Source organism: Anolis carolinensis, unplaced genomic scaffold (genome assembly GCF_035594765.1).
Source record: "Anolis carolinensis isolate JA03-04 unplaced genomic scaffold, rAnoCar3.1.pri scaffold_11, whole genome shotgun sequence".
Taxonomy (NCBI): domain Eukaryota; kingdom Metazoa; phylum Chordata; class Lepidosauria; order Squamata; family Dactyloidae; genus Anolis; species Anolis carolinensis.
Genome location: NW_026943822.1, coordinates 24205792 through 24229468, shown reverse-complemented (window position 1 = coordinate 24229468; position 23677 = coordinate 24205792). Strand labels below are relative to the sequence as shown.

Sequence of the window (23677 nt, the reverse complement as noted above, 5' to 3'; positions counted from 1 at the left end):
CAAATGAAGGGGAGGGGAGAGAAACCGGGATCAATCCCATTGGGAAAGTGGGAATCTATTGGGTTTTTACAGGTCCCATAGGACTTTGGGACTGACCGAATGCACTCGCTTTCCCTTCCGTGCACCACATTTTCCGAGGCAGGAATTGCCGTCTGGGAAGGAGCCTGGTCGGTGGCATCCGGTCTGGCAGGTGCCAGCTCATGGAACATGTTCATTGTGCAGCTGCCGTGTGGCCCAAATGTCCGTCCCCAAAGGTCCTTCCCAATCCAAGCCATGGCCAACAGCCTTCCCAAACAATGGCGCTATTGTTTCAAATCCGGGATGGCAAACGCCCCGGGGGCAAGGCTCTGAGGTTAACACTGTTAAATTGTTCCGCCCCGAACAAAGCCCTTTAAATGAGTGATAACATAAGGCCAGGGATGGGTCCTTGTTGTTAGTTTTTGTTTGTTTGTTTGTTTTTCTCCGGTCGGTAGGTCGGTCTTTGAGGAAGATCAATGGCCGATGGGAACAAACGGGATCCGCGGCGGAAGGCGCCCAATCTCGTGGTGCCATGACGGTTGTGACATGAAGATGGAGGATTAATTTGCAGCTGCAAGGGAGCACCAGATGTACACTACGCTCATTAAATGTGTGTTTTCTCGTTTGAGCTTGTTTTGCTTTCTGTCCCGGCCTGGTCAGGCATGAGAGCTTGAGCTATAATAAGGATATTGTGTTTGGGGCGTCGAGAGATGGACGTTTTAATCACTTGTCGAAGCTTTTGTTAGCGTGCCCCGGGCACAGTGGGGTTCCATCAGCTCGGGCTCCATAAACCCACATTCGATAATTTGGCTGAATTGGGAGAGATTGACATTAAATACACACAGACAGGCAGAACTTTACGGGACGGTACCTCGTGTGCGGTGCGTTCTTACCGGCGGTCGATCTCCGAGGACAACCGAGGTGGGCGGCTCAGATTAGAACCCCATCATATTTAATGTGACTTGGAAACATTTATTGACCAAAGGGAGGGGGGGGAAATAATAACGGAAGGAACGTTCCCGCCGGCGTGGCCACCGCGTTCAAGGCTCCGTCTGATGTGGCTTGGCAATCCCTATTGTGCAAAACTGGGGGGTTGGCATGGGTCCCAAAGCGTTCTCAGGGACGGAAGCCCCCTCCCCTCCTCACTGTATGGTGACCACATGCTGTGCGGCCACAAACAGTGCGCAGGGCATTCTGCCGTACAGAATGCGGGTATTATCGTTCCCCTTGTCTTCTCTGCTGCTCAGACAGGTGTTATTCTAAGCCTTTTGTCCGGGTGCAAAGCCATCTTGAAAGATCGGAAATGTTGACTTGATCATTGTTAGCGCATGGCACATGGGACCAACACTGGGTTATCAGGGTCTTCATGGCACATCTCCAGGTAGGAAGCTGCCTGTGTGCCTGGCTATTTATGTATCTATCTATGATTCAGCTAATGTATATTTCATTATCTATCTATATATCAATCCATCTATCTACCGTATATACTCGGGTATAAGCCGACCTGAATATAAGCCGAGGCACCTAATTTTACCACAAAAAACTGGGAAAACATTGACTCCAGAATAAGCCGAGAGTGGAGAAACAAGCAAGTCCTTGTAACCAGAGCCAGTTGAGAATCTGGCCACAGCTCCTTAGGCTCCAAACACTCTTCAAAGGTAGCCCCACGTAGAGTTCATGAAAATAATTATCCAAATGGGATGCAGCCAAGGCATGTGCTATTGAGGCCAGACCCAATGTCTCTAGGAATATGTTGTTGAAGGCTTTCATGGCTGGAATCATTGTGAGATTTCTGCGCTGTATGGCCATGTTCCAGAAGCATTCTCTCCTGACGTTTCGCCTATGTCTATGGCAGGCACTCTCAGAGGTTGATTCCTAGAGGTTCCTCTAGGAATGGGAGCAGTAGGTGACACCAGCAGTCGTTTCCATCATACGATACCGGACTTTAAAGAAGAGACAATCCTTTCTTAGGAAAGGATAGACCTAACCCAACTCAAGCTACAGGTATGAAAGATCTGGAGATAAGTGCCAGCCACACCAGCCTGGTCCATCATGGCAACACCATCCCTGCCTGACCCATTCACGTTCTCTTTGCTCCCAGGCCTGGTCGGAAAAGGAGTGGGCAGAGTCTTGGCCCGTGAATGGTTATGGGATTATTCCAGGGCTCTTCAGGCTCGGGACACAAAGAAGCCCAAGCGCCGGGTTGCATCCTCCTCCGCCGTTCACGGGCCAAACTCCCCCACAACCATCTGCGTGGCTCGGCTGTACAAAGTCCCCATTGTGCTCCCCATGCAAGGAATACCTATGTATATTTCAACAGGCGCAATGTACTGTGGTAAGTCAATGGGGCAATTACAGGCCATGCGCAGGGAGCACATCAAAGCGGGATGATTGGGTTTCTGGCCACATGGCTCGAAGGACCGGGTTCCGCCCCTTTCAAATATGTCAGGACGCGGCTCGGTTTCCCTGTTTGTTAGTGTTTTCTGTGCTGCGTAGGACAGGACACGCTTTCTTGGTTTTGTGTTTTGGGTTGCCTTTTCGGGGAGCGGGGAGCCAGAAGCCCGTCTTCTCAGTCCATTTCGCTTTGATTGGGCTTAATTTTGGTTTATTTTTTATTTTTTTAAACCGCATAGATTAGTCACCCGCCTACACCCCAGGGCTAGGAGCGATAGAAAAACATACACATGCACATAGAAAATATGATCCAAAGGAAAATCAGACACAGTGAAATGTAAAATATTCAGTCTGCTAAAGGCTTAACTTTGGCCATGAAAGGCAAGTACAAATAGAAAAGTCTGCAGGATGGGGAGATGGCACGTGCCCAAGGAGTAGAACTGCATTCCGTATTATTTATTTTTTACTAGCATGGGTATTTGAAAAAGGCATTGTTTGTTTTGGGGTGTTAGGTAGTATCATTTACTTAATTAGTACTATTTACTCGAGCTAGATTTGATCAGCTTGATACTACAGTTAGATATGGGAGATTTAATAACATCCCTTATAACGAACGATTCTGTATCTGTGGAACATCTGAAACTGAGGATTTAGCACATATATTATTTGACTGTAAACTGTATCAGAAGGTGAGAGATTTGTTCCTTGGTCCATATATCAAACGGACAATGCATTGGGAATCGCACATTAGAACAATGTATTTTATGTGCGGTCAAGATCCAAAAATAACATATAAAACGGCTCTGTATCTGAGCAAAACAATACGTTTGAGATCCACATATGTGGGGCTGAATGGGGTAAATTGTAGGGGTGACAATGAAATATGATGTAGACATTCAGTTTTATCATATTTATTTACTGTATTGTTACAAGAGTTTTATCTAATTTTTGTATAGAATGTAATCAGGTCTTTTCAAGCCTGGTTGTTTGGCTTGGCACTTTGATATGGCCTAAGGGCTAATCAATAAAATGTTGTTGTTGTTGTTGTTGTTGTTGTTGTTGTTGTTGTTGTTCTTCTTCTTCTTCTTCTTCTTCTTCTTCTTCTTCTTCTTCTTCTTCTTCTTCTTCTTCTTCTTCTTCTTCTTCTTCTTCTCCGTAACACTATTTATTAGAAAAAAGCCTGTCTTTGATTTTGTTTTTAATGAATGCTCCCATTAGAAAATACATAACAACGTAGTTGAACTACAATTCCCAGAATCGTGGGTCAATCCTCCCCAAACCAGACCTGCATGCACAGTTGGATATGCTGAGTCTTTTGGCCAAGTTTGGTCCAGCTCCATCATCGACTGGGTTCAGTGCTTTCTGGATAAGGGTGAACTACAACTCCCAGGTCCAAGGACAATTGCCCCAAACCCCACCAGTATGTCAAGTTGACTGTGTTGGGTCTGTGAGCCCACCTTTCTTTATGTTTTAGTAGCAATTGTTTTGTACACTGAGAAGAACATTGTCCAAGCCCAGCCTTTCTTTAAGCAGAACGAGAGAGAGAGTGAACAGAGGCAATGATTTTAGGTTCCTGGCTCGGCTCCACCTGGTTAGCAATTCATAAGTCTCTCCTTTTCGTCCCGAAACGTGCCCTTGGCCAGAATGCAAATGCCTAAGTACAAGGTTACGCTTTCTCGCACACTCTTCATTTTTCACTCCAACAGTCCTAAAACACAGTCTCGTATTTGCTCCTCTGGCCGGGCATCAGTAGGCTCTCCGTTGGGCCGGATTTCACGGGCATGTTTGCCAGAGGCCCAAGCACACGCACACGCACATAGGATGCGTCCCTCTCCGCCGTACGTGTGAGCTGTGTTCTGGAAACGGCTTCCTCCAACCGTGCCGGCCAACTCGGCAGCCCAGAGCCAATGCCTATAACACCTGTTTGGTCGAGCTTTTCAGGAAAGTTCTTCCAGCGTCCAATTCGCACGGCACGGGGTTTGTTTCATGGCTTCCAAGTCTAAGCGGGAGGAAACTTCTCAACTGTAGGTTGGCTTTTGTGGGGTGGGTTACTGAGCAGCAATGGGGGAAATACAAGGCTTTTAGTACAGGGGACCTGTGATTCTCACCATCACCACCCCTGGTCTGAAATTCAGAAGGGCTTTTCAGGCCTCAAACGGAACGCGAAAAGAGAGTGGCCCCTTTCTTTCTGCAAACTCTTCTGTCGCCCCAAGCGGCAGCTAATTTTTAACAAGGTCCCCTATTTGAAAATGGGGAAAGGATCAAAGGGCAAGATGCAAGTGGTTTGTCTTCACTGGTCAGGGATGCAGAGAGACGGGGAAAGTTTAACCATCGCCTCCCCAGAAGAGAAAGTTCTTCGGGTCAAATAAATGGGTTTGAACATTGGGGGACCTGGTGGCAAGGCCAGGCACAGACCTGTCAGTCTCCTCCTCCATCCTGACACCTAATTTTAGAAATCGCAAGATAGAGATGGGAGACATCTGGCAGAAGTTTACTTTTTGAAAAATTGACCCTCCGAGATGCGCTCATGACCTCATATGCTCTCATGTGGATAACTTATCTAAATGTACACACAACCAGATTTCTTATTATCACGCCTCACCCTACTGTAAATTCAAGCCCTGATTAATATCATAAAGGTCAGAACAAAGGAATGGTTGCAGAGAGTTCTCATTGTAATTGCTTTCCATTTGTGCTTCCATTTAGCCACCTGTGTGTCTGTGGCTCCATTTGTTTACAGTCCTCAGATCACCTGTTTCAGGATTTTAAAATATGCACATGCAGTGGAGCAGTCCACACCGGGGTATATGAATGAAATTAGGAGGTTTTCTTGACGGTAGGGAAAAACAGTGATGCAAATATACACATTTTTCAGATGAAATAGGGTTTTAAGCGCACCTTTTTAACACTTGTGTTTCCAGCTGTTAATCCAGATCAGAATGCATTTTCATGAAACATCATTTAGCCACCCCCCTTTTATTCCGGTTTCTTCCGTGTTTTGGGCCATGTGTAGAAGGGCCCTGAGTAAGCAGCCATGGCCCATCTCTTTTTCCTCATGGATGCCTCAAAGACTCTTACAGACCAGTGTGTGCTTTGGATGGGATCCTTCCTGAATCGTCAGGTGGCTTGGGCCTTTTCTTTTCTATTTTTATATAACCCATAAAGGGGGGGGGGGATGCGGTTGCGACAGAGGAAGGCCACTCCCTCTCGTAACAGAGGAAGCTATGAGAAAAGGTTACCAGCTGTATGCCAAAAAGAAAAAGTGTTTTTTTCTTCCTTTCTGTTTTTGTGGTTACAGTACATAGTTAGGCAATATTTCATTTCCCAGCAGTCGTGTTCATCGCTGCTTTTGTCTGGGAAGTGCCAGCACCGCAAGGGGAGTGTTCCTCAGGAATCCTCTTGCAATGCCAAGGCACTCTTCCTCTCCTCTCTCTCCGTCTCCTTCTTAGTTTTGTTGCTTTTAGATTTTCAAAACAGTGGGGAGGTGAGGGGCCTCTGCGAGCAGCATTTCTTCAGCAATAATGATTGTTGTTCTGAGGGAATTAAAACGAAGCAGCAAAGCATCCATGCAGGGAGGTGGGGTCCAAATGGGGACATTGCCCCTCCAAATGAGACTTGACTCCCCAAATTTCTAGTGTTATGGAGAATAAGGTGAAGAGGGGCTCAATAGCAAAAGCTACCAGGTCCTGTCTGGGTTGAGAAGCTAAGCTGGGTCAGCCTGGGTTTGGACCACCAATGAATCCCAGGTGTTGTAGACTACATTTCAGGTGAAGGATTATGAGAATCACTTCTGAGCATTCAATTTCTTTGGGGAGCAGAATTCTTACCGGGATGGGGGATATGCCTTCATTATACCCATTGATCATATGTTTTTCTAAACATCTGATGAATGATGAAGGTAAAGGCCGGACACTTGTGGCCTCTTTCCCTCCAGAAAGGAGTCTGATGTGGCCTTGGTCATCCTATATAAACATCTGGTGGTTTCTATCTAATATGTGCCTTCAAGTCACTTGTCAACTCCAGGGTTTTTCTTTGGAAAGCGATATTCAGGGCCCTTCTACACAGACCATAAAAGTGCAGAAGAAACCAGGATAAGAGAGGCAATGGCTATATGACATTTGCTGAAAATGCATGCTGAATCGCATTAATGGCCGAAAAACACATGTTTAAAAGGTGCACTTAAAATCCGATTTCGACTGAAAAATGTGCATATTTGTGTCACTGTATATCCCTGTGTCAATTTTTTTTTAAAGTAATTTTCCGGCAGATGTCCTTTTGTCCATCTTGCAGATTTCTAAAATCCGCTACAAATGAAGATAATCGAGATGCCAGGGGAACATTTATTGGGATCGACAGCTCAGTTTTTGGACTTGCTGTCAGGTCCCGCGATTTTTTGTCGCACTTATTTGTTCCGCATTATGACTCTGCCTGGAAGTGCCCTCAACAATAGCTTTGCCAGTTCCTTCCTAGGAAATAGGAAAGCACCTGGGATCCATTGCTTGAGGACATTTCCCAGAGTTTGCGAAGGGGTTGTCTCTCCCTTGGCCCTTGACGAAGCAATTAATTAAGAGGTGAAAGGCCCCCATCCCGGCCTGGCCCGTAGGTGAGTTGTGTGCATTCCTCCCCATCCTCCCCTTCAGCAAGTTAATTATTCCAGCCTTTTCTCTCACTTAGTCACTTGCTGACCCATGAAAGGCATCCCCGCTCACTCCGGCCAGCAGTTGCCCATTGAGGAGGGGGCCTGGCCCAAGCGTGCGACCGCATAATGAGCCCACCTTACTCATTACTTTGGGTGCTCCACCTTAACTGGGGGCAGAGCAGGCATGGGCAAACTTCGGCCCTCCCTCCAGGTGTTTTGGACTTCAACTCCCACAATTCCAAACAGCCGGTAGGCTGTTAGGAATTGTGGGAGTTGAAGTCCAAAACACCTGGAGGGAGGGCCGAAGTTTGCCCAATGCCTGGTGTAAAGGCACTTTAACTGGCTCTCATTTTTGTTGTTGTTGTTGTTGTTGTTGTTGCTGTTGTTGCTGTTGTTGTTTTTGTTGTATTCCACTTGTATTGCTAGATTGAGACGCAAAGCGGCATCCCCAGCCTACTCAGTGTTTGGTTCCCAGCCAAATACAGCATTTGTGTATTTTAAGATGTATTTTATAGAAATCTGTTTTAATATGTGTATGTCACAGAGTGTTTTGGAGTGCTTGTTTGTTTTGATTATGTGTTTTAGCAATGTAATAATAATAATAATAATAATAATAATAATAATAATAATAATAATAATCACACAGTCCTAGACACTTGGGAAGTGTTTGACTTGTGGTTTTTTGATACGAAATCCAGCATATCTATCTTGTTTGCTGTGTCATAATAAAGTAATAATAATAATAATAATGTTATTTTTGTACCCCACCTCCATCTCCCCGAGGTGACTTGGGGCGGCTTACAAATTCAAAACGAACATACAATAACATCAGGTACCGAAAAACACACGAATGAAATTTTAAAAAAATGACACAAAATAAAATCACAACCATTAATAGAACACAAGTTAAATCACAACAATAAAGTCATAAAAATGAACTGAGCAAAAGTGTGTTAAGTAAATCTTGTAAACATGAGGAAGTTAAAAGTGCTATATAACCCGCCTCGAGCCATGAGGAGAAGCAGGTATGAAATAAAATAATAATAATAATTATTATTATTATTATGACACAGCAAACAAGATAGATATGCTGGATTTCGTTTCACAAAATCACAAGTCGAACACTTCCCAAGTGTCTAGGACTGTGTGATGTATTTTCTGATGATGCGCGCAGATCCCAGCAGGGTGGCCTTTTGCAGTTGGTAGATCGTAATTTTGTCAATGTCGATTGTTTCCAAATGCCGGCTGAGATCTTTTGGCACCCAGTGTGCCCATCACCACCGGGACCACCTGCACTGGTTTCTGCCAGAGTCTTTGAAGTTCAATCTTGAGGTCCTGATAGCGGCTGAGTTTTTCCTGTTGTTTTTCGTCAATGCGACTGTCATCTGGGATGGCGACATCAATGATCCAAACCTTTTTCTTTTCCACAACTGTGATGTCTGGTGTGTTGTGTTCCAGAACTTTGTCAGTCTGGATTGGGAAGTCCCACAATATCTTTGCGTGCTCATTTTCCAATACTTTTGCAGGTTTGTGATCCAAACCTTATTATTTATTATTATTATTACTATTATTATTACATATATCTCTGGCTAAAGGCTTCTGGGTGGTGTTATCCACAAAAGGAAGCCTTCCAAACTCTGGTTCATCTTTGCCGTCCCAATAAAGAAGGCTGTGAAGCTTTTGCGCCGAAATCTGTCTTGTGGGCCCCACCAAAGAGCTGCACTTTTTTTTTTTGTTCAAAACAGACTTACAGACTTCGATGCATCCAGGCTTTGCAAGAGCAAAACTTGCATGTGAAGGTAATGCTGGGAAGGGAGTATTAAGTGGATTGAAAGGAAGGGAAAAGGGGAAGAGGTGCCGAGAGCGTTGCCCTTTTAAGAAGCCAGCCTTGGCTGTCCTCAGGTGACCCAGCTGGGGAAGGGCTGCTCCTCGGCCAGCTATTAATACTCCCAGTGCTGGAAAACCCAGACTTAGCCAAGCCTTCCTTGGCTGCACAAAAAACAACACTTTTGGGGGAAAACTGAGCCCGAATTACAAAGATTTTGATGTTTTATCCCCTGAAAGAGGCGTCTGTCTAGGAGTCAGTCTCCCCAAATAAGAAACAGACAAACAAATCAAATCAAAGGCAGTGGATAAAACAATCTCGATATCTATACACATAATAAAAGTGAAAATATGTACCGTATATTCATGGTTGATTCATGTCTGGAACTCCTCTGTTTTCAGAGTGTTGCTTCTTATTTACTGTTCTGATTTTGGAGTTTTTTAAATACTGGTAGCCAGATTTTGTTCATTTCCATGGCTTCCTCCTTTCTGTTGAAGTTGTCCACATGCTTCTGGATTTCAATGGCTTCTCTGTGTAGTCTAGCTACCAGGATTAAAACAGAGGAGTTCCAGACATGAATCAACCAGGGGCAGCTAACGACTCTGAACAAAGGATGCCCCCAGGCAGGAAAAAGCCAGGAGATGAAGCTATTCTAGGGCTTGTTTCTAGGGCTTGTTTTTCAAAGTGTTCCATATAGAAATTTGCTACTACTAATAAGAAGCAACACTCTGAAAACAGAGGAGTTCCAGACATGGGAACTAGGGGCAGCTAACAAAAGATGCCCCCAGGCAAAAGTAGCCAGTAGATGAAGCTATTCAATGCAAATTAGGGTGATTAACTGCAACATTCACGCTGGCCTCCAACTGACAAGAGTTCTTCCCTCACTCTGGACTTTCCACAGATGCAGTAGAGTCTCACTTATCCAACACTCACTTATCCAACGTTCTGGATTATCCAACGCATTTTTGTAGTCAATGTTTTCGAAACATTGTGATATTTTGGTGTTAAATTCGTAAATACCGTAATTACTACATAGCACTACTGCATATTGAACTACTTTTCTGTCAAATTTGTTGTATAACATGATGCTTCGATGCTTAATTTGTAAAATCATAACCTAATTTGATGTTTAATAGGCTTTTCCTTAATCTCTCCTTATTATCCAACATATTCACTTATCCAACATTCTGCCGACCCATTTATGTTGGATAAGTGAGACTCTACTGTACATATAAACCTTCCTTGCTTAGTTTCTCCAGACCTCACAACCTCTGAGGATGCCTGCCATAGATGTGGGCGAAACGTCAGGAGGGAATGCTTCTGGAACATGGCCAGGCAGCCCGGAAAACATACAACAACCCTCTGATCTGGACCAGACTTGGCACACAGACCTGATACGCCGAAATTTGATTTCTGGAATGGTTTGGCGGAACTGACCCCCCTTTCTGGGAGTTGTAGTTCACCCACAACCAGGGAAACTATGACCTCCATCGATGATGCCACTGTGCCTCCCCAAGGGGAAAATGCCTCCGTTCTTCCCTTCCAGCCGATCATCACAATAGAGTTGCATTACGAGGGAAGAATTAATCTCCTAAGTGCAGCAAGGCCCCGGTTTGGTTTGTGTGCCGTTGTCGCCCATGGCTGCCCTTTGCTCCCTTTGGGCTGCGATTCCTGCTGCCAAATGCTTTATGAACCTCTTGAGACCCGTGTGCCGTGTTATTCCTCCAACGGGTCCGCCCACAAATTCATTTTGCATTCGGAACAAGGGCTTTCTGTCAAGGACCCTGCCAACAAGGAGGTCCTTCCATCACAAAGCCTTTGTCGCCCTTAAGGAAAAGGAAGGCAGGCGGATGAGAAGAAAACCAGCCGAGGAACCCAGATTGCCACCAAGACGATAGAGGAACCACAAATGGAGTTACTCTTTGGCAAAGGTGTTACCGTGATTGGCATCTGTATTGCAGGTATAGCTTCGTAAGCTGGAGTTATGGATTCTGTAGAAACAGATTCACAATATTGTCACGGTTGTCCATGCCTCCCTTAAGAAGCAGCAACCATGCCATTCTGCTGGCGATTGAGAGGCAGCGAGATGAGCTTTCCGGTTCTGGGGTACATCTACACAGCGGAATCAGTCCAGTTTGGCACCACTTGAACTACCTTGGTTCAGTGCTACAGGATCCTGGGAGTTGTAGTTTGATACTCTTCAGCAAACAACTCCCAGGAGCCATGGCAGCTAAAGTGGTGTCAAAGTGCTATCTGTTGTGACTCAGCCTTTGTGTGACTCTGATGAGGATTCTGGGATGCAGTTTCCAGATGATGGGATTCAGGTTCAGGATGAGTTTCAAGATGACTCTGATGGGAATGATGGGATTCAAGTGCAGAGTGTTCTGGTATGGGAGATGAGGAGCAGGGAGGCTTTCCCACGAGAAGAAATGATGTTGTTACTGATGATGGTTTTCAGGTGCAAGAAGCAGGAAGGGAGAGCAGCTCCCAGCCTCAGCCTGATAACACTAACGAGCCTGGTGGCTTTGAAAGCGAAAGTGATGAGGCTGCTTCTCTAGATCGGGCGAGTTGTTTGGAATTTCGGGAGTTGCGCAGAAGTCTCAGAATAGCAAATAAGAGGGAAGTCAAAGGGCAAAGAAATGCCTTCATATCATGCTATTAAACAGTCTGCTGAGAGGGAAATCTTCATCAAAGCAATTTCCTCACTTGAATCAAGAACCAAGTCTGCTCTCCTGTATTATCTTATAGCCTGGGTTTATCCTTGTTTCTGGGACTTTGGCTTCATTTTAAGAAACTTGCTTCATGCCTAATGTTTCCATTGATTTGTTCTTACAGCCTTGTTTTTGTAAATATCTTTTGGAACTGAACTTTTGCCTTTTATGAACTATCTTTTCCCTATTTCCTAATAAACTACAAAAGACTACATTTGGTGTGCAGTCTGGTGTCTTTAGCAAGGTGAAGCTAACCTGAGGTGCGACACTATCAATTCTGCAGTGTAGATGCACCCAAGTGTGTTGGTGTCTCCCCTAACTACAACTCCACTTGCTTCACTGCCAACAGAACCTCTGAAGAAATCAGTCACTGATGCAGGCAAAACGTTAGGAGAGAATGCTGCTGGAACAAGTTGACACATCCCAAAGAACTCATAGCCACCCAGTGATTCAGGCCATGAAAGCCTTTGACAACACATTGAACACCCCTGTTCTCATATTTTCCCTTGCTGCAATGATTTGGACCTCATGTATCCTGACCATTGAAATGAAGCCGTGTCACAGAAATCCCCCGACCTGCCTTTCCTGTGTGTGTGTGTGTTTCTGTGTGTGTGTGTCTCTTCTCCCCGCCAGCGTTTCCTGGTGCTGCGTGCCACCCGCCTCCGTTCAGCAGCCCAGAGGAGGGAAGCTGGCGTGACTCACACCCGTGGCACAACACCACCGGCCGCGCCCAACCCAGGAGGAACAAAGATCTCCATCGGCGCAGCACCTGTTGTACAGTCAGGCCGGGCGTGTTTGTTTTAGGGTTTCCAGCTTTGAATACAAATAGGGAAAGTAGATCACCACCCACTCCACTTTGGATTTGAATGAAAGAACAATGTTGGTTTTGGTGCCCGGCCCCACATCCAGAAAGGGGTGGGTTGTGCAGGCTCTTCCTTTCCAAAGGGGAGAATCGCCTTTCGGTCCTTTATGGAGTCGTCCCATTGTTGTTTTTGTTTAATGTTCCTGTTTGGCAAAGGGAGGAGGCCGCGCAGGAACATGTTACAATTGAAAGTAGTTACCTGGATGCGTATATCCCCTGTTGTTTGGGCAATGAGGTCAGAGAGTGCATCTGCACTGTGGAATTAATGCAGTTTGACAGCACTTTCAGACACACATCCACCTCCACTGAGGGAATAGCAGATACACATCCACCTCTACTGAGGTGGACAAATATAAAATGGAGTCCTGAGTCTGAACATGCTCAGTACAATCACAAGTCTGTAACCCCATCCACAGCAAATAGTCAAACTAGCAAACCAACATTTATATAGAATACAGTCAGAAAATGCATCTGCACTGTAGAATTGATGCAGTTTGACAGCACTTTCTGACACACATTCACCTTCACTGAGGGAATGGCAGATACACATCCACCTCTACTGAGGTGGAAAAACACACTGAATATAAAATGGAGTCCTGAGTCTGAACATGCTCAGTACAATCACAGGTCTATAACCCCTCCCACACCAAAGAGGTACGGTCAAACTGGCAAATCAACATACACACAGAATACAGTCAGAGAGTACATCTGCATTGTGGAATTAATGCAGTTTGACAGCACTTTCACTGCAACAGGATTGTTGTTTTACAAGATCTTTAGCCCTTTCTGCCCAAAACTGCTGTTCCTCCATAGGACTCATAGTCAAAGTAGTTTTCTCTAATGTGTTGTCAAAGGCTTTCATGGTCAGAATCACTGGGTTGCTGTGAGTTTTCCGGGCTGTGTGGCCATGTTCCAGAAGCATTATCTCCTGACGCTTTGCCCACATCTATGGCAGGCATCAAAAACTCTAAAATCGGGACAGTAAATAAAGAACGCCACTCAGAAAACATAGGAATTCCAGGAAGGAATGGGGTATAAATAAAGTTATTATTATTACAGTAGAGTCTCACTTATCCAAGCTAAACGGGCCGGCAGAAGCTTGGATAAGCGAATATCTTGGATAATAAGGAGGGATTAAGGAAAAGCCTATTAAACATCAAATTAGGTTATGATTTTACAAATGAAGCACCAAAACATGATGTTATCCAACAAATTTGAGGGAAAAAGTAGTTCAATATGCAGTAATGTTATGTTGTAATTACTGTATTTACGAATTTAGCACCAAAATATTACGATATATGGAAAACATTGACTACAAAAATGGCTTGGATAATCCAGAGGCTTGGATAAGCGAGGCTTGGATAAGTGAGACTCTACTGTATTATTATTATTATTATTATTATTATTATTATTATTATTATTATATTGTATGACACAGCAAACAAGATAGATATGCTGGATTTCGTATCAAAATCACAAGTCGAACACTTCCCAAGTGTCTAGGACTGTGTGATGTATTTTCGGATGATGCGCGCAGATCCCAGTGTTGTTGTTGTTGTTGTTGTTGTTGTTGTTGTTATTATTATGTCCCCTCGCTGGCGCCTCCTTGCACCCTGACCTGCTCTCATACCTGCTCTCCGGACATGACTTTCACTCCTCTTTTGTTCAGGCAGGTGAGGAGGTCACCAAGCACGCATGGCTTTCCCATGGCTGGGGTGTCAGGGATGCAAGGAACACCTTTCACAATAAAGGCCATCACCCTAAACATGGAAAATGTTTGGAAATGCACCAGGCACAGCCTTATCCTACGGCTTGCTTGCTCCACCAGTCGACGGAAAAAGGAATGGCAGGTCGAGGTGCCATTGGAGTCACATTTTTAAATTGCGATAGCATTTTCGTTGTTCAATGTGTTGTCGAAGGCTTTCCTTCTCCCACCCTGGACATCATTCCACACATATATAAACCCCACTTGCCTAGTTTCCAACATACCGAGTCACAACCATAAATGTGGGTGAAGTGTTAGGAGAGAATGCTTCTGGAACATGGCCAGACAGCCCGGAAAACCCACAGACAGTGATGAAAGCCTTCAATAACACATTCCTGGGAGTTGTTTGCAAAGCAAGACATTTTATACCTATTTTGTACTATGACACAAACAATCTATATATATTAAAGGGTAATGGAATCACGGCACCGGACAAAACAACTAAACTAAACACCCCACAACCTTGAAAAGTGACAGCACAACCTCTCATCCACGCCTCTACGTTCATACAACAAAAAGAAAAGAAAAATTAAGTCCTAGCCACAGCAACGCGTGGCCGGGCACAGCTACCGTGTTTCCCCGAAAATAAGACAGTGTCTTATATTATTTTTTACTCCCAAAGATGCACTAGGTCTTGTTTTCAGGGGATGTCTTATTTTTCCATGAAGAAGAATTCACATTTATTGTTGAACAAAAAAATGAACATTTATCTATACTGTACAGTAGTTGTCATCACAAACCAACATAACTAAACCAGACAAACTGTGACTCCTGTCAAGAATTTCTTGTTACTACCATTATTTCCATATACAACTGGTATGTACATTTACCAATCCTGCATGCTATGACATTTTGTTTGGCGGGCGCCGAGCATGCTTCCAAACAATAACTTTGCTAGGTCTTACTTTTGGGGGAGGCCTTATATTTATCAATTCAGCAAAACCTCTACTAGGTCTTATTTTTTGGGGATGTCTTATTTTCGGGGAAACAGGGTAGTATGCTATATTTTCTTTCTGGTTCTTTGGAGAGTTGGAAAGTATTCTTGTTCCTTTGTGTGTTTGTTCACCGGTCTGAATCCAGTTGGGACAAAGATTTCCATTTCTCTTTGTTTTGCAAATGTGGCCATATGATCATAACGACAGATTTTGAACAGAATATGGATGCCTCTCAGCCCTTGGTTCACCTGGGAGTAAATTTCCTAATAGATACTTCCTTCTAGGAAAGTCAATTTACGATTGCAGACTTCATGCCGTGTGCTTTGAACCAGAGTTAATCTGTGCCAGGTCATATCTGGGTACAGGTGAATAAATGTATTCTCGGAAATGCAAATGAAATTATTTCACGATTTTTAATTTCTTCTAGGACATTTTACCCCACTTGAAGTAGGCAGGCTTTTTGGAATATTTTCTTCTTCTTTTTGTAATCAATTTTATTAATGCTTTCAACATACAATTAAAATAAAAACCATATAAGACATGAAATAAGAGGGGGGGGGGGAGAAAAGGGGATTCAAAAATGATAACAAAATTCCAAATAAACACAACGAAACAATTCAGAGAAAAAATGAAAAAATAAAAAAGAGAAAAAAATAAAAATAAAATAAAATTGACTTCCATCTTTGCACAGTGTCTTATACATCAACAATTTCACAAAGTTTTGTTTTTTTCCCTTGCAACCATCTCTATCTGGTGTCTCTATTTTATGTATTATTTGAAGGAAGAGGAATATAAAGTACTAGCTGTGCCCGGCCACGCGTTGCTGTGGCAAAGTATGGTGGTATGGGAAATAAAGTATTGAGGAATTGGTGGTAGTTAAGGTAAAGGGTAAAGGTTTTCCCCTGACATTAAGTCCAGTCATGCCTGACTCAGGGGGTTGGTGGTCACCTCCATTTCTAAGCCGAAGAGCCGGCGTTGTCTGTAAACTCCTCCAAGGTCATGTGGGTCAAAGCAGATAATATAAGATTATAAATGGGTTCTATAGCTGTGTGGAAGAGCCTTGAGTCTACACTGCCATATAATCCAGTGCAAATTAGATAATCTGTGGAAGAGGCCTAAGTGAGGCCTAAGTCTGCCTGTCCCCTAACTGAACCCTGGCTGTCCCTTGGCTGAGTTGGTTGCTAGGAGACCAAGTGGGCAGAGATTAGCCCTCTAAACTGGCAGCCATTTGATAAAAGCAATTATTCCTCCCTCTCTAATTAGGACTTTATTTTTCTTTTCTTTTTGTTGTATCAACCTAGAGGCATGGATGATGGGTTGTGTTGTCAAATTTCGAGGTTGGGGGGCCTGTAGTTTTGTTGTTTTGTGGGTCGCCGTGATGCCATCACTCATTTATATATAGAGATCTGAAAAGTAATAGAAGAAAAGATTTACAAAACAATTGTGCATGTAATAGAAGGAAATACATAAAATTTTGGAATATTTTCAAACTATGGATGGCTGAATCTACGAATGCAGAATCTGTGGATACGGTGGACCAACGGTATATGGGATTGGGTTGCTGTCGTGCTCAAAGTATGGCCAGCTTGGGCATTTGGGCTCTTTTTTTGGGAGACCAATCCCTTGGGCAAATCCAGCTCCTCATTGCGATGCTGAAAGTAGAGCAGGTGAAGACCTGGCAGGTGAAACGGAGCAGGAAAGTGGAGTGTTGTTTTAATGACGGCGAAGGCGGCGAAGGCAAAACAGCGTGATCTTTTGAGCTTTGGGTGCTCATTCGCAGCCACCTTGGCTATGGCGAATCTCCTTGCTCCTATTAGCGCCCGGAGTGTCCCTCTGCGGCAAAGGAGGCTTAAGCAAGGGAATTAGGCATTAGCGCTTCCCTAATACCTGCCTCGCTCGCTGCGTCTTGGACCCGAGGCTAAAATGAGCCGGGAGGACAGCTCCTGCGTACGTATGTGGAGCCAGGGCCTTCCCGAAGAAGCGCAGCAGCCCTTATGCCTGAGAAGGTAGGCGCTGAGATCTGGTGGGTGTTTTGGGGTCCGTATGGGGCCTGGGCATGAGGAGATATCTTCCCACCTGCTCTTCCTTCCCAAGCAGATTTCCCAGAGAGTCCCTCATTGAGAATCCTTGCTGAGCATCGGTTTCCTCCTCTCTCCCGCAGCCCGACCAAGAGCAGCCTTTGTGGAACGTCCGAGGCCAAGTCGAGTCCCTGGACCGAGAACAGGGGGACGTTATGCCAGGTGAATGTGACGCCGGTCAGGATCACAAGCCAGTAGAGCATTTGGGAGGAGAAGCCGGAGACTCACCCGAGAGCCCAGCGGAGCCACAGAAGAGATGTTCGCTGCCATCAGGGGAGATGCCAGGAGACAGGTAAGCGAGCCTGGACCTCCTGTCCCTTGGCCTGAGAATCTAGGACTTTGGAGGCCAATGTTCATCCATGGAAACTGCCCTATTTGAGTTGTGTAGTGGTTCCACTGGTCCGTCTTCCCCCAAAGCCTCTGGATTCAGGCATGCTGACATCCCACTGAGAGTTGACAACAAAGTGAATTGCAATGATTTGCAGTGTATTTTCAATATCATGCCATTGGAACTATTGCACCAATAGAGCCAGAAGTGTGCTTATTGTGCTATTGATTCTGTTACAGAGGGGGCCTCGTGGAATAATGGGCCCTTATTGCATAACAGGACTTTGAGAGAGATGATATTATTATTATTATTATTATTATTATTATTATTATTATTATTATTAACTTTATTTATATTCCACTCTATCTCCCTGAGGGGACTCAGGGCATAATACAGAACACACAAACGACAATGCTGCTACACAATTAACAAGGGCAGACAATACACAAACAGAGGTAAAGGCATTTCCCATCCTACTTTCTGACATCTTGGAGGCTGTGCTCACCTCTGGCCACCGGGGGTGCTGTTCCTCCATGTTCCATTTCGAGGAGCTTTTGTTGTCTTTAGACGTCCTCTCGATTGATGTTCTTAAGGGTGCCTTTTATTACGTCCCCGCTAAAAGCGGTACCTATTTATCTACTCGCATTTCTGCTTTCAATCTGCTAGGTTGGCAGGTGAGCTGGGGGTGACGGCAGGTGCTCAACATTGACCCGGGCATGAACTGCTGACCTTTCAATTGGCAGGATTTTCTGCAGAACAGCAGTTTATTATTATTATTATTATTATTATTATTATTATTATTATTATTATTATTGACACAAAGATATAGCCTGACACAGTAAACAAGGTAGATATGCTGGATTTCATATCACAAAATCACAAGTCAAACACTCCCCAAGCCTTTAGGACTGTGTGATGTATATTATTATTATTATTATTATTATTATTATTTTATTATGACACAGCAAACAAGATAGACATGCTGGATTTCGTATCACAAAATCACAAGTCGAACACTTCCCAAGTGTCTAGGACTGTGTGATGTATTTTTGGATTATTATTATTATTATTATTATTATTATTATTATTATTATTTGTAGAATTAGTAATAGTAGTAGTAGTAGTAGTAGTAGAACTATTCCACTTTCCTCTCTATGAATCCCGTTACAGAAAGGGCAACATAAAGCTATGGGTGCTCATTGCACAACAGGTAGCCGCGAGAGATATTGTTGTTGTTATTCTTGTTCTTCTTGTTCTTGTTGTTTCCTACTCAAAGGTGGCTATTACGCATCATGAGAATTCGTAACTAGAGTTGCACATAGTATCGAGGAAGTTGTTACGTCATTGTTAAACACCGTAAGCTCTGATACAAGTAGTAATTTGATGAACGTTATTTATTTATTAGGTCTTTTTCCGTTTGTTGCGTTTGTATTCTGCCTTTCTCCCAGAGTGGGGCCCAAGGTGGCTTCCAAAACAGCAAATGCACTGGGTTGTCACTTTGCCTCTCTGGTGGAGTTTTTTCAGGGCTAAACCTTCTTGGATCCCACCGTCCACTGGATGGAAGGACGATCCATGGCCACTCCTGGAATCCTGACATAGTTTGCCTGGATCCACCCACTGTCTCTCTCGATGCTGGAACGTTTCACCTCCGCCCTTCCCTTCCCTTCCTTTCCTGGAGACCAGCAAGCGAGAGAGTGAGTGAACGAGTGCTGCTGAGTGTCTGGGGAAAGATTACTTTGCTGCGGCCGGCGAACAATGAAGCCCGGTCCAATCCATGTCACGGGCTAATCCCGGCGTGATCCTATTACCACAAGGTCAGGCGGGGTTTGGATCACTTTTTCAGAATTGCTTGGCATTTCCCTCTCTCTCTCTTTCTCTCACTCCAATTAGTGGGTGTCGTTGTTCGAAGGCTTGCCTGCGTCTATGGGCAGTGTCCAGGGATTGCTCTAAAGCAGGCATGGGCCAACTTCGGTCCTCCATGTGCTTTGGACTCCAACTCCCACAATTCCTAACAGCCAGCCACAAAGCAAGTTAACTCGACAGGTTAACTACATTTCATCGCGTAATAGTCGCACCCCTATTTTTTGGGTTGGAAGATTGGTATTTTTGTGTTCCTCGCATAAGAGTCGCAGAGCTGTTTGGGACTGGTTCCCTCCTTCCTTCCTTCTACCTTAAAGTTAGATTCAAAAGTGTAATGCAGGCATGAGCAAACTTTTGCCCTCCAGGTGTTTTGGACTCCAACTCCCACAATTCCTAACAGCCAGCCACGAAGCAAGTTAACTCAACAGGTTAACTGCATTTCATCACGTAATAGTCGCACCCCTATTTTTTGGGTTGGAAGATTCAACTCCCACAATTGATTATTGTTTAATATTTTAATTATGTCTATTTTAAATCATGACTTGTTTAATTTGTTTTTAAATGCATTCTTTGATGTCTCAACTGTTGATTTTATGATACTATATGATTGTATTGGGCTTGCCCTCGTGTGAGCCACTCCGAGTCCCCGTTGGGGAGATGGAGGTGGCCTACAAAAATATTATTATTATTATTATTATTATTATTATTATTATTATTATTATTATTCCTAACAGCGAGTCATGAAGCAAGTTAACTTGACAGTTTAACTGTATTTCATCACATAATAGTCGCATCTCCTTTTTGGGGTTTTAGGAATTGTGGGAGTTGAAGTCCAAAACATCTGGAGAACAGGAGTTTGCCCAAGCCTAGTCTAAAAGGTGCTTCTTGCATGTTGAGAAACCTCGATAAGAAGAATCCCCGGCTGATGAGAATCTTCCCAGTTTGGGACCCATTTTACTGAAAACTCATGTGTGACTATTTTGCGCACACACACACAAATGCCGCAATTGGTTGTGGGCAGTACAGTAAAAATAGTCGTGCTCATACCGCAGTCATTTTGCACTGTTGTTGGAAGTATCACTTGGAAGATAGTGGATTAAGAGGGATCCTGGTCTCAGAGGCCAAGGTCAGGATGTTATTGGGTCTGATTTGCTTGGTGACCCAACTTGTCCTGGTCTAGGTGTGGTGGCAAAGGGAATTAGTGCTTCTTATGTCACCGAATGTATTTTAGTGCCTTGCAGAAAGAGAGCATCATGTTATAGGCACTGTGCCTATAACACGATGGAGCCATAACAAGAAACATGAGGATTGTGCATGATATTAAGCATTCAACATCTTGCCTATGGCTTATTTTTTGAGTTGCGGGTGAATTTCCCCTGCCATGAGACCCAATTTTGCTGTAGTTTCTCAATGAATATCTCATAAATTCTCAAGCAATTCAACCTAGTTTGTGGCAGTCACAAAAACGAAGTTTCTGGAATAGAACAACTACTTTCACAGTAAGGAACACACAATTAAACAGGAAATAATACTTTCAAACCGGGACAGAACATTTTTCAAATTTTGTTACATAGTATTGTTGTTGTTGTTGTTGTCGTCATCGTCATCATCCCACTTTCCTCTCTTGAGACTCAAAACAAATTGCAAGGTTTGCTGCCCAGAAGTGATGGTGCCTCACCAAACTACAACTCCCTAACAATACAATTTACTATTTCAAGCTACAATTAACATAGAATTGAGAAAAAGGAATAGCTAAAACCTCCTAAAACTATTAAATAGTATTTAAATAATTAAAACACGGCACATCTTACACACACACACTCGGCTTGTTCTTGTGAAATTATTCTTTTTTTGCTTATAGGAGTGAGAAGAAATTTCCTACATAACCTGCAGATGGCACTGACAGCATTCTAAAGCGTCCATCCTTCAGTTGAAAGTGGACTGTTTTGGAAGCAGTTGAGTTCTGTATGAAACGTGTGGGTACATCTACACTGTAAAATTATTGCAGTTTGGCACCACATTAGCTGCTATAGCTCAATGGTAATGAAACATAGGAGTTGTAGTTTGGTGAGGCACCAGAACTCTTTGGCAGGGAAGGTTTAAGACCTTGTAGAACGTCAAGGACTTGCTGTTGTAGTTTGTTGTAGTTTGGTGAGGCACCAAAGCTCTTTGGCAGGGAAGGTTCAAGACCTTGTAGAACGTCAAGGACTTGCTTGATGACCCAACTTGTCCTCTGTGTAGGTGTGGATCTCTTGACCCATGGCTCTGATGTGCTTGTGCTGGACTGTGTCCCTCTTTTCTTGAGCTGGTCATTGACTATGGTGACATGAACTTGAACTTAAGTTCTGTATAAAACATGTGGGTACATCTACACTGTAAAATTATTGCAGCTTGGCACCACGTTACCTGCTGTAGCTCAATGGTAATGAAACGTAGGAGTTGTAGTTTGGTGAGGCACCAAAGCTTTTTGGGAGGGAAGATTCAAGTCCTTGTAGAACGTCAAGGATTACTTGATGACCCAACTTGTTCTTCGTCTAGGTGTGGATCTCTCGACCCATGGCTCTGATGTGCTTGTGCGGGACTGTGTCCCTTTTCTCTCAAACTGGTCATTGACTATGGTGATGTGAACTTGAACTTGAGTTCTGTATGAAACATGTGGGTACATCCACACTGTAGAATGAATGCAGTTTGGCACCATGTTACCTGCTGTAGCTCAATGATAATGAAACGTAGGAGTTGTAGTTTGGTGAGGCACCAGAATTCTTTGGCAAGGAAGGTTCAAGACCTTGTAGAACGTCAAGGACTTGCTTGATGACACAACTTGCAGAATTGTGTCCCTCTTCTCTCGAGCTGGTCATTGACCGTGGTGATGTGACTTGAACTTGAGTTCTGTATGAAACATATGGGTACATCTAGAATGTAATACTATTGTAGTTTGGCACCACGTTACTTGCTGTAACTCAATGGTAATGAAATGTAGGAGTTGTAGTTTGGTGAGGCACCAAAACTCTTTGGCAGAGAAGTTTTAAGTTCTTGTAGAACATCAACACCCACAATTCCATAGCATTGCCCATGGTGGTGACACTGGAGTCAAGCTGCATTCATTCTACAGTGTAGATCTATCCTGGATGGGAACTAATGTCCTCTGAGCGTGTCCTGAAAGCAGGATACAAGGAAAGGCGATTCTACCTGAACATGAGGAAGAACTTCCTAACTGTGAGAGCTGCTCAGCCGTGGGACTCTCTCTGCCCAGGGAGTGTGGTGGAGGCTCCTTCTTTGGAGGCTTCAAAGCAGAGGCTGGATGGCCATCTCTTGGGGGTGCTTTGATTGTGCTTTTCCTGCATGGCAGGGGGTTGGACTGGATGTCCCATGTGGCCTCTTCCAACCTTATGATTCTATGATTCACTGACTGGCTGTTTCCGAACTCATCCTAAGTTTTCCTGCTTCTTGGCAGAATGGGGTTGGACTGGATGGCCCACGAGGTCTCTTCCAACGCTGGGATTTTATAAGTCTGTGAGACGTTGTCAGGGAGAGAGTCGTCATTCGTATAAAGGAGCCCCAGAAAACGACTCTTTTGAGTTCCAATATCATCATCAGCAATCTTCAACATAATGACAATCTTCACAACCGCTGCAGAGATGTGCAGAGCTTCTGGAGCCGAAATCATTGGATGGTGCTTCTGCTTGAAGGTGCAAAGCCATTATGCGAGGAGACCAGGCGTGTCCCATTAGCACCCGGCCAACCATGAGGAAGAGAATCGCAGTTGTCTCTCGGGAAGAAGATAAAGAGCCGCTCGAGAATCAGCCAGACAGATGGTAGAAGCCTACACGTCCTCCCTTGTATAGTTTACCATTAGCAGAAGAAAGAACAAAAGATATACCGTATGTACTCGAGTATAAGCCAACCCGAATATAAGCCGAGGCACCTAATTTTATCACAAAAAAACTGGGAAAACATTGACTCCAGTATAAGCCGAGGGTGGTAAATTTCAGAAATAAAAATAGATACCAATAAAATTACGTTAGTAGGTTAAATGTTTTTGAATATTTACATCAAGCTCAAATTTAAGATAAGACTCTCCAACTCTGATCAAATCATTATTCTCATCTTCTTCAATATAAATGTGCTTATGTATCCTTTTAATAATAATAGAGTAAAATAATACATGTAATAATAATAATAATAATAATAATAATAATAATAATAATAAAAAAATACAGGAAAATAATACAAATAATAATAAATAGAGTAAAATAATACAT

General features: G+C 43.8%; 2 protein-coding genes across 5 annotated transcripts in view; both read left to right on the top strand.

Moving 5' to 3' along the window:
- otud7a (OTU deubiquitinase 7A) overlaps window positions 1–17410 on the top strand; it is a 114757-nt gene extending 97347 nt beyond the window's left edge. The window contains exon 10 of the mRNA XM_062963592.1: window positions 17311–17410. Coding sequence (XP_062819662.1) covers window positions 17311–17393 — 83 coding nt within the window. The 3' untranslated portion in view covers window positions 17394–17410. The remainder of the gene's footprint in view (window positions 1–17310) is intronic.
- Window positions 17411–17419: 9 nt separating this feature from the next.
- trpm1 (transient receptor potential cation channel subfamily M member 1) overlaps window positions 17420–23677 on the top strand; it is a 52946-nt gene continuing 46688 nt past the window's right edge. For all 4 annotated transcript variants that reach the window (XM_062963588.1, XM_008119950.3, XM_062963587.1 and 1 more), the window contains exon 1: window positions 17420–17519. In XM_062963588.1, the coding sequence (XP_062819658.1) occupies window positions 17484–17519 (36 nt within the window). In that variant the 5' untranslated portion in view covers window positions 17420–17483. The remainder of the gene's footprint in view (window positions 17520–23677) is intronic.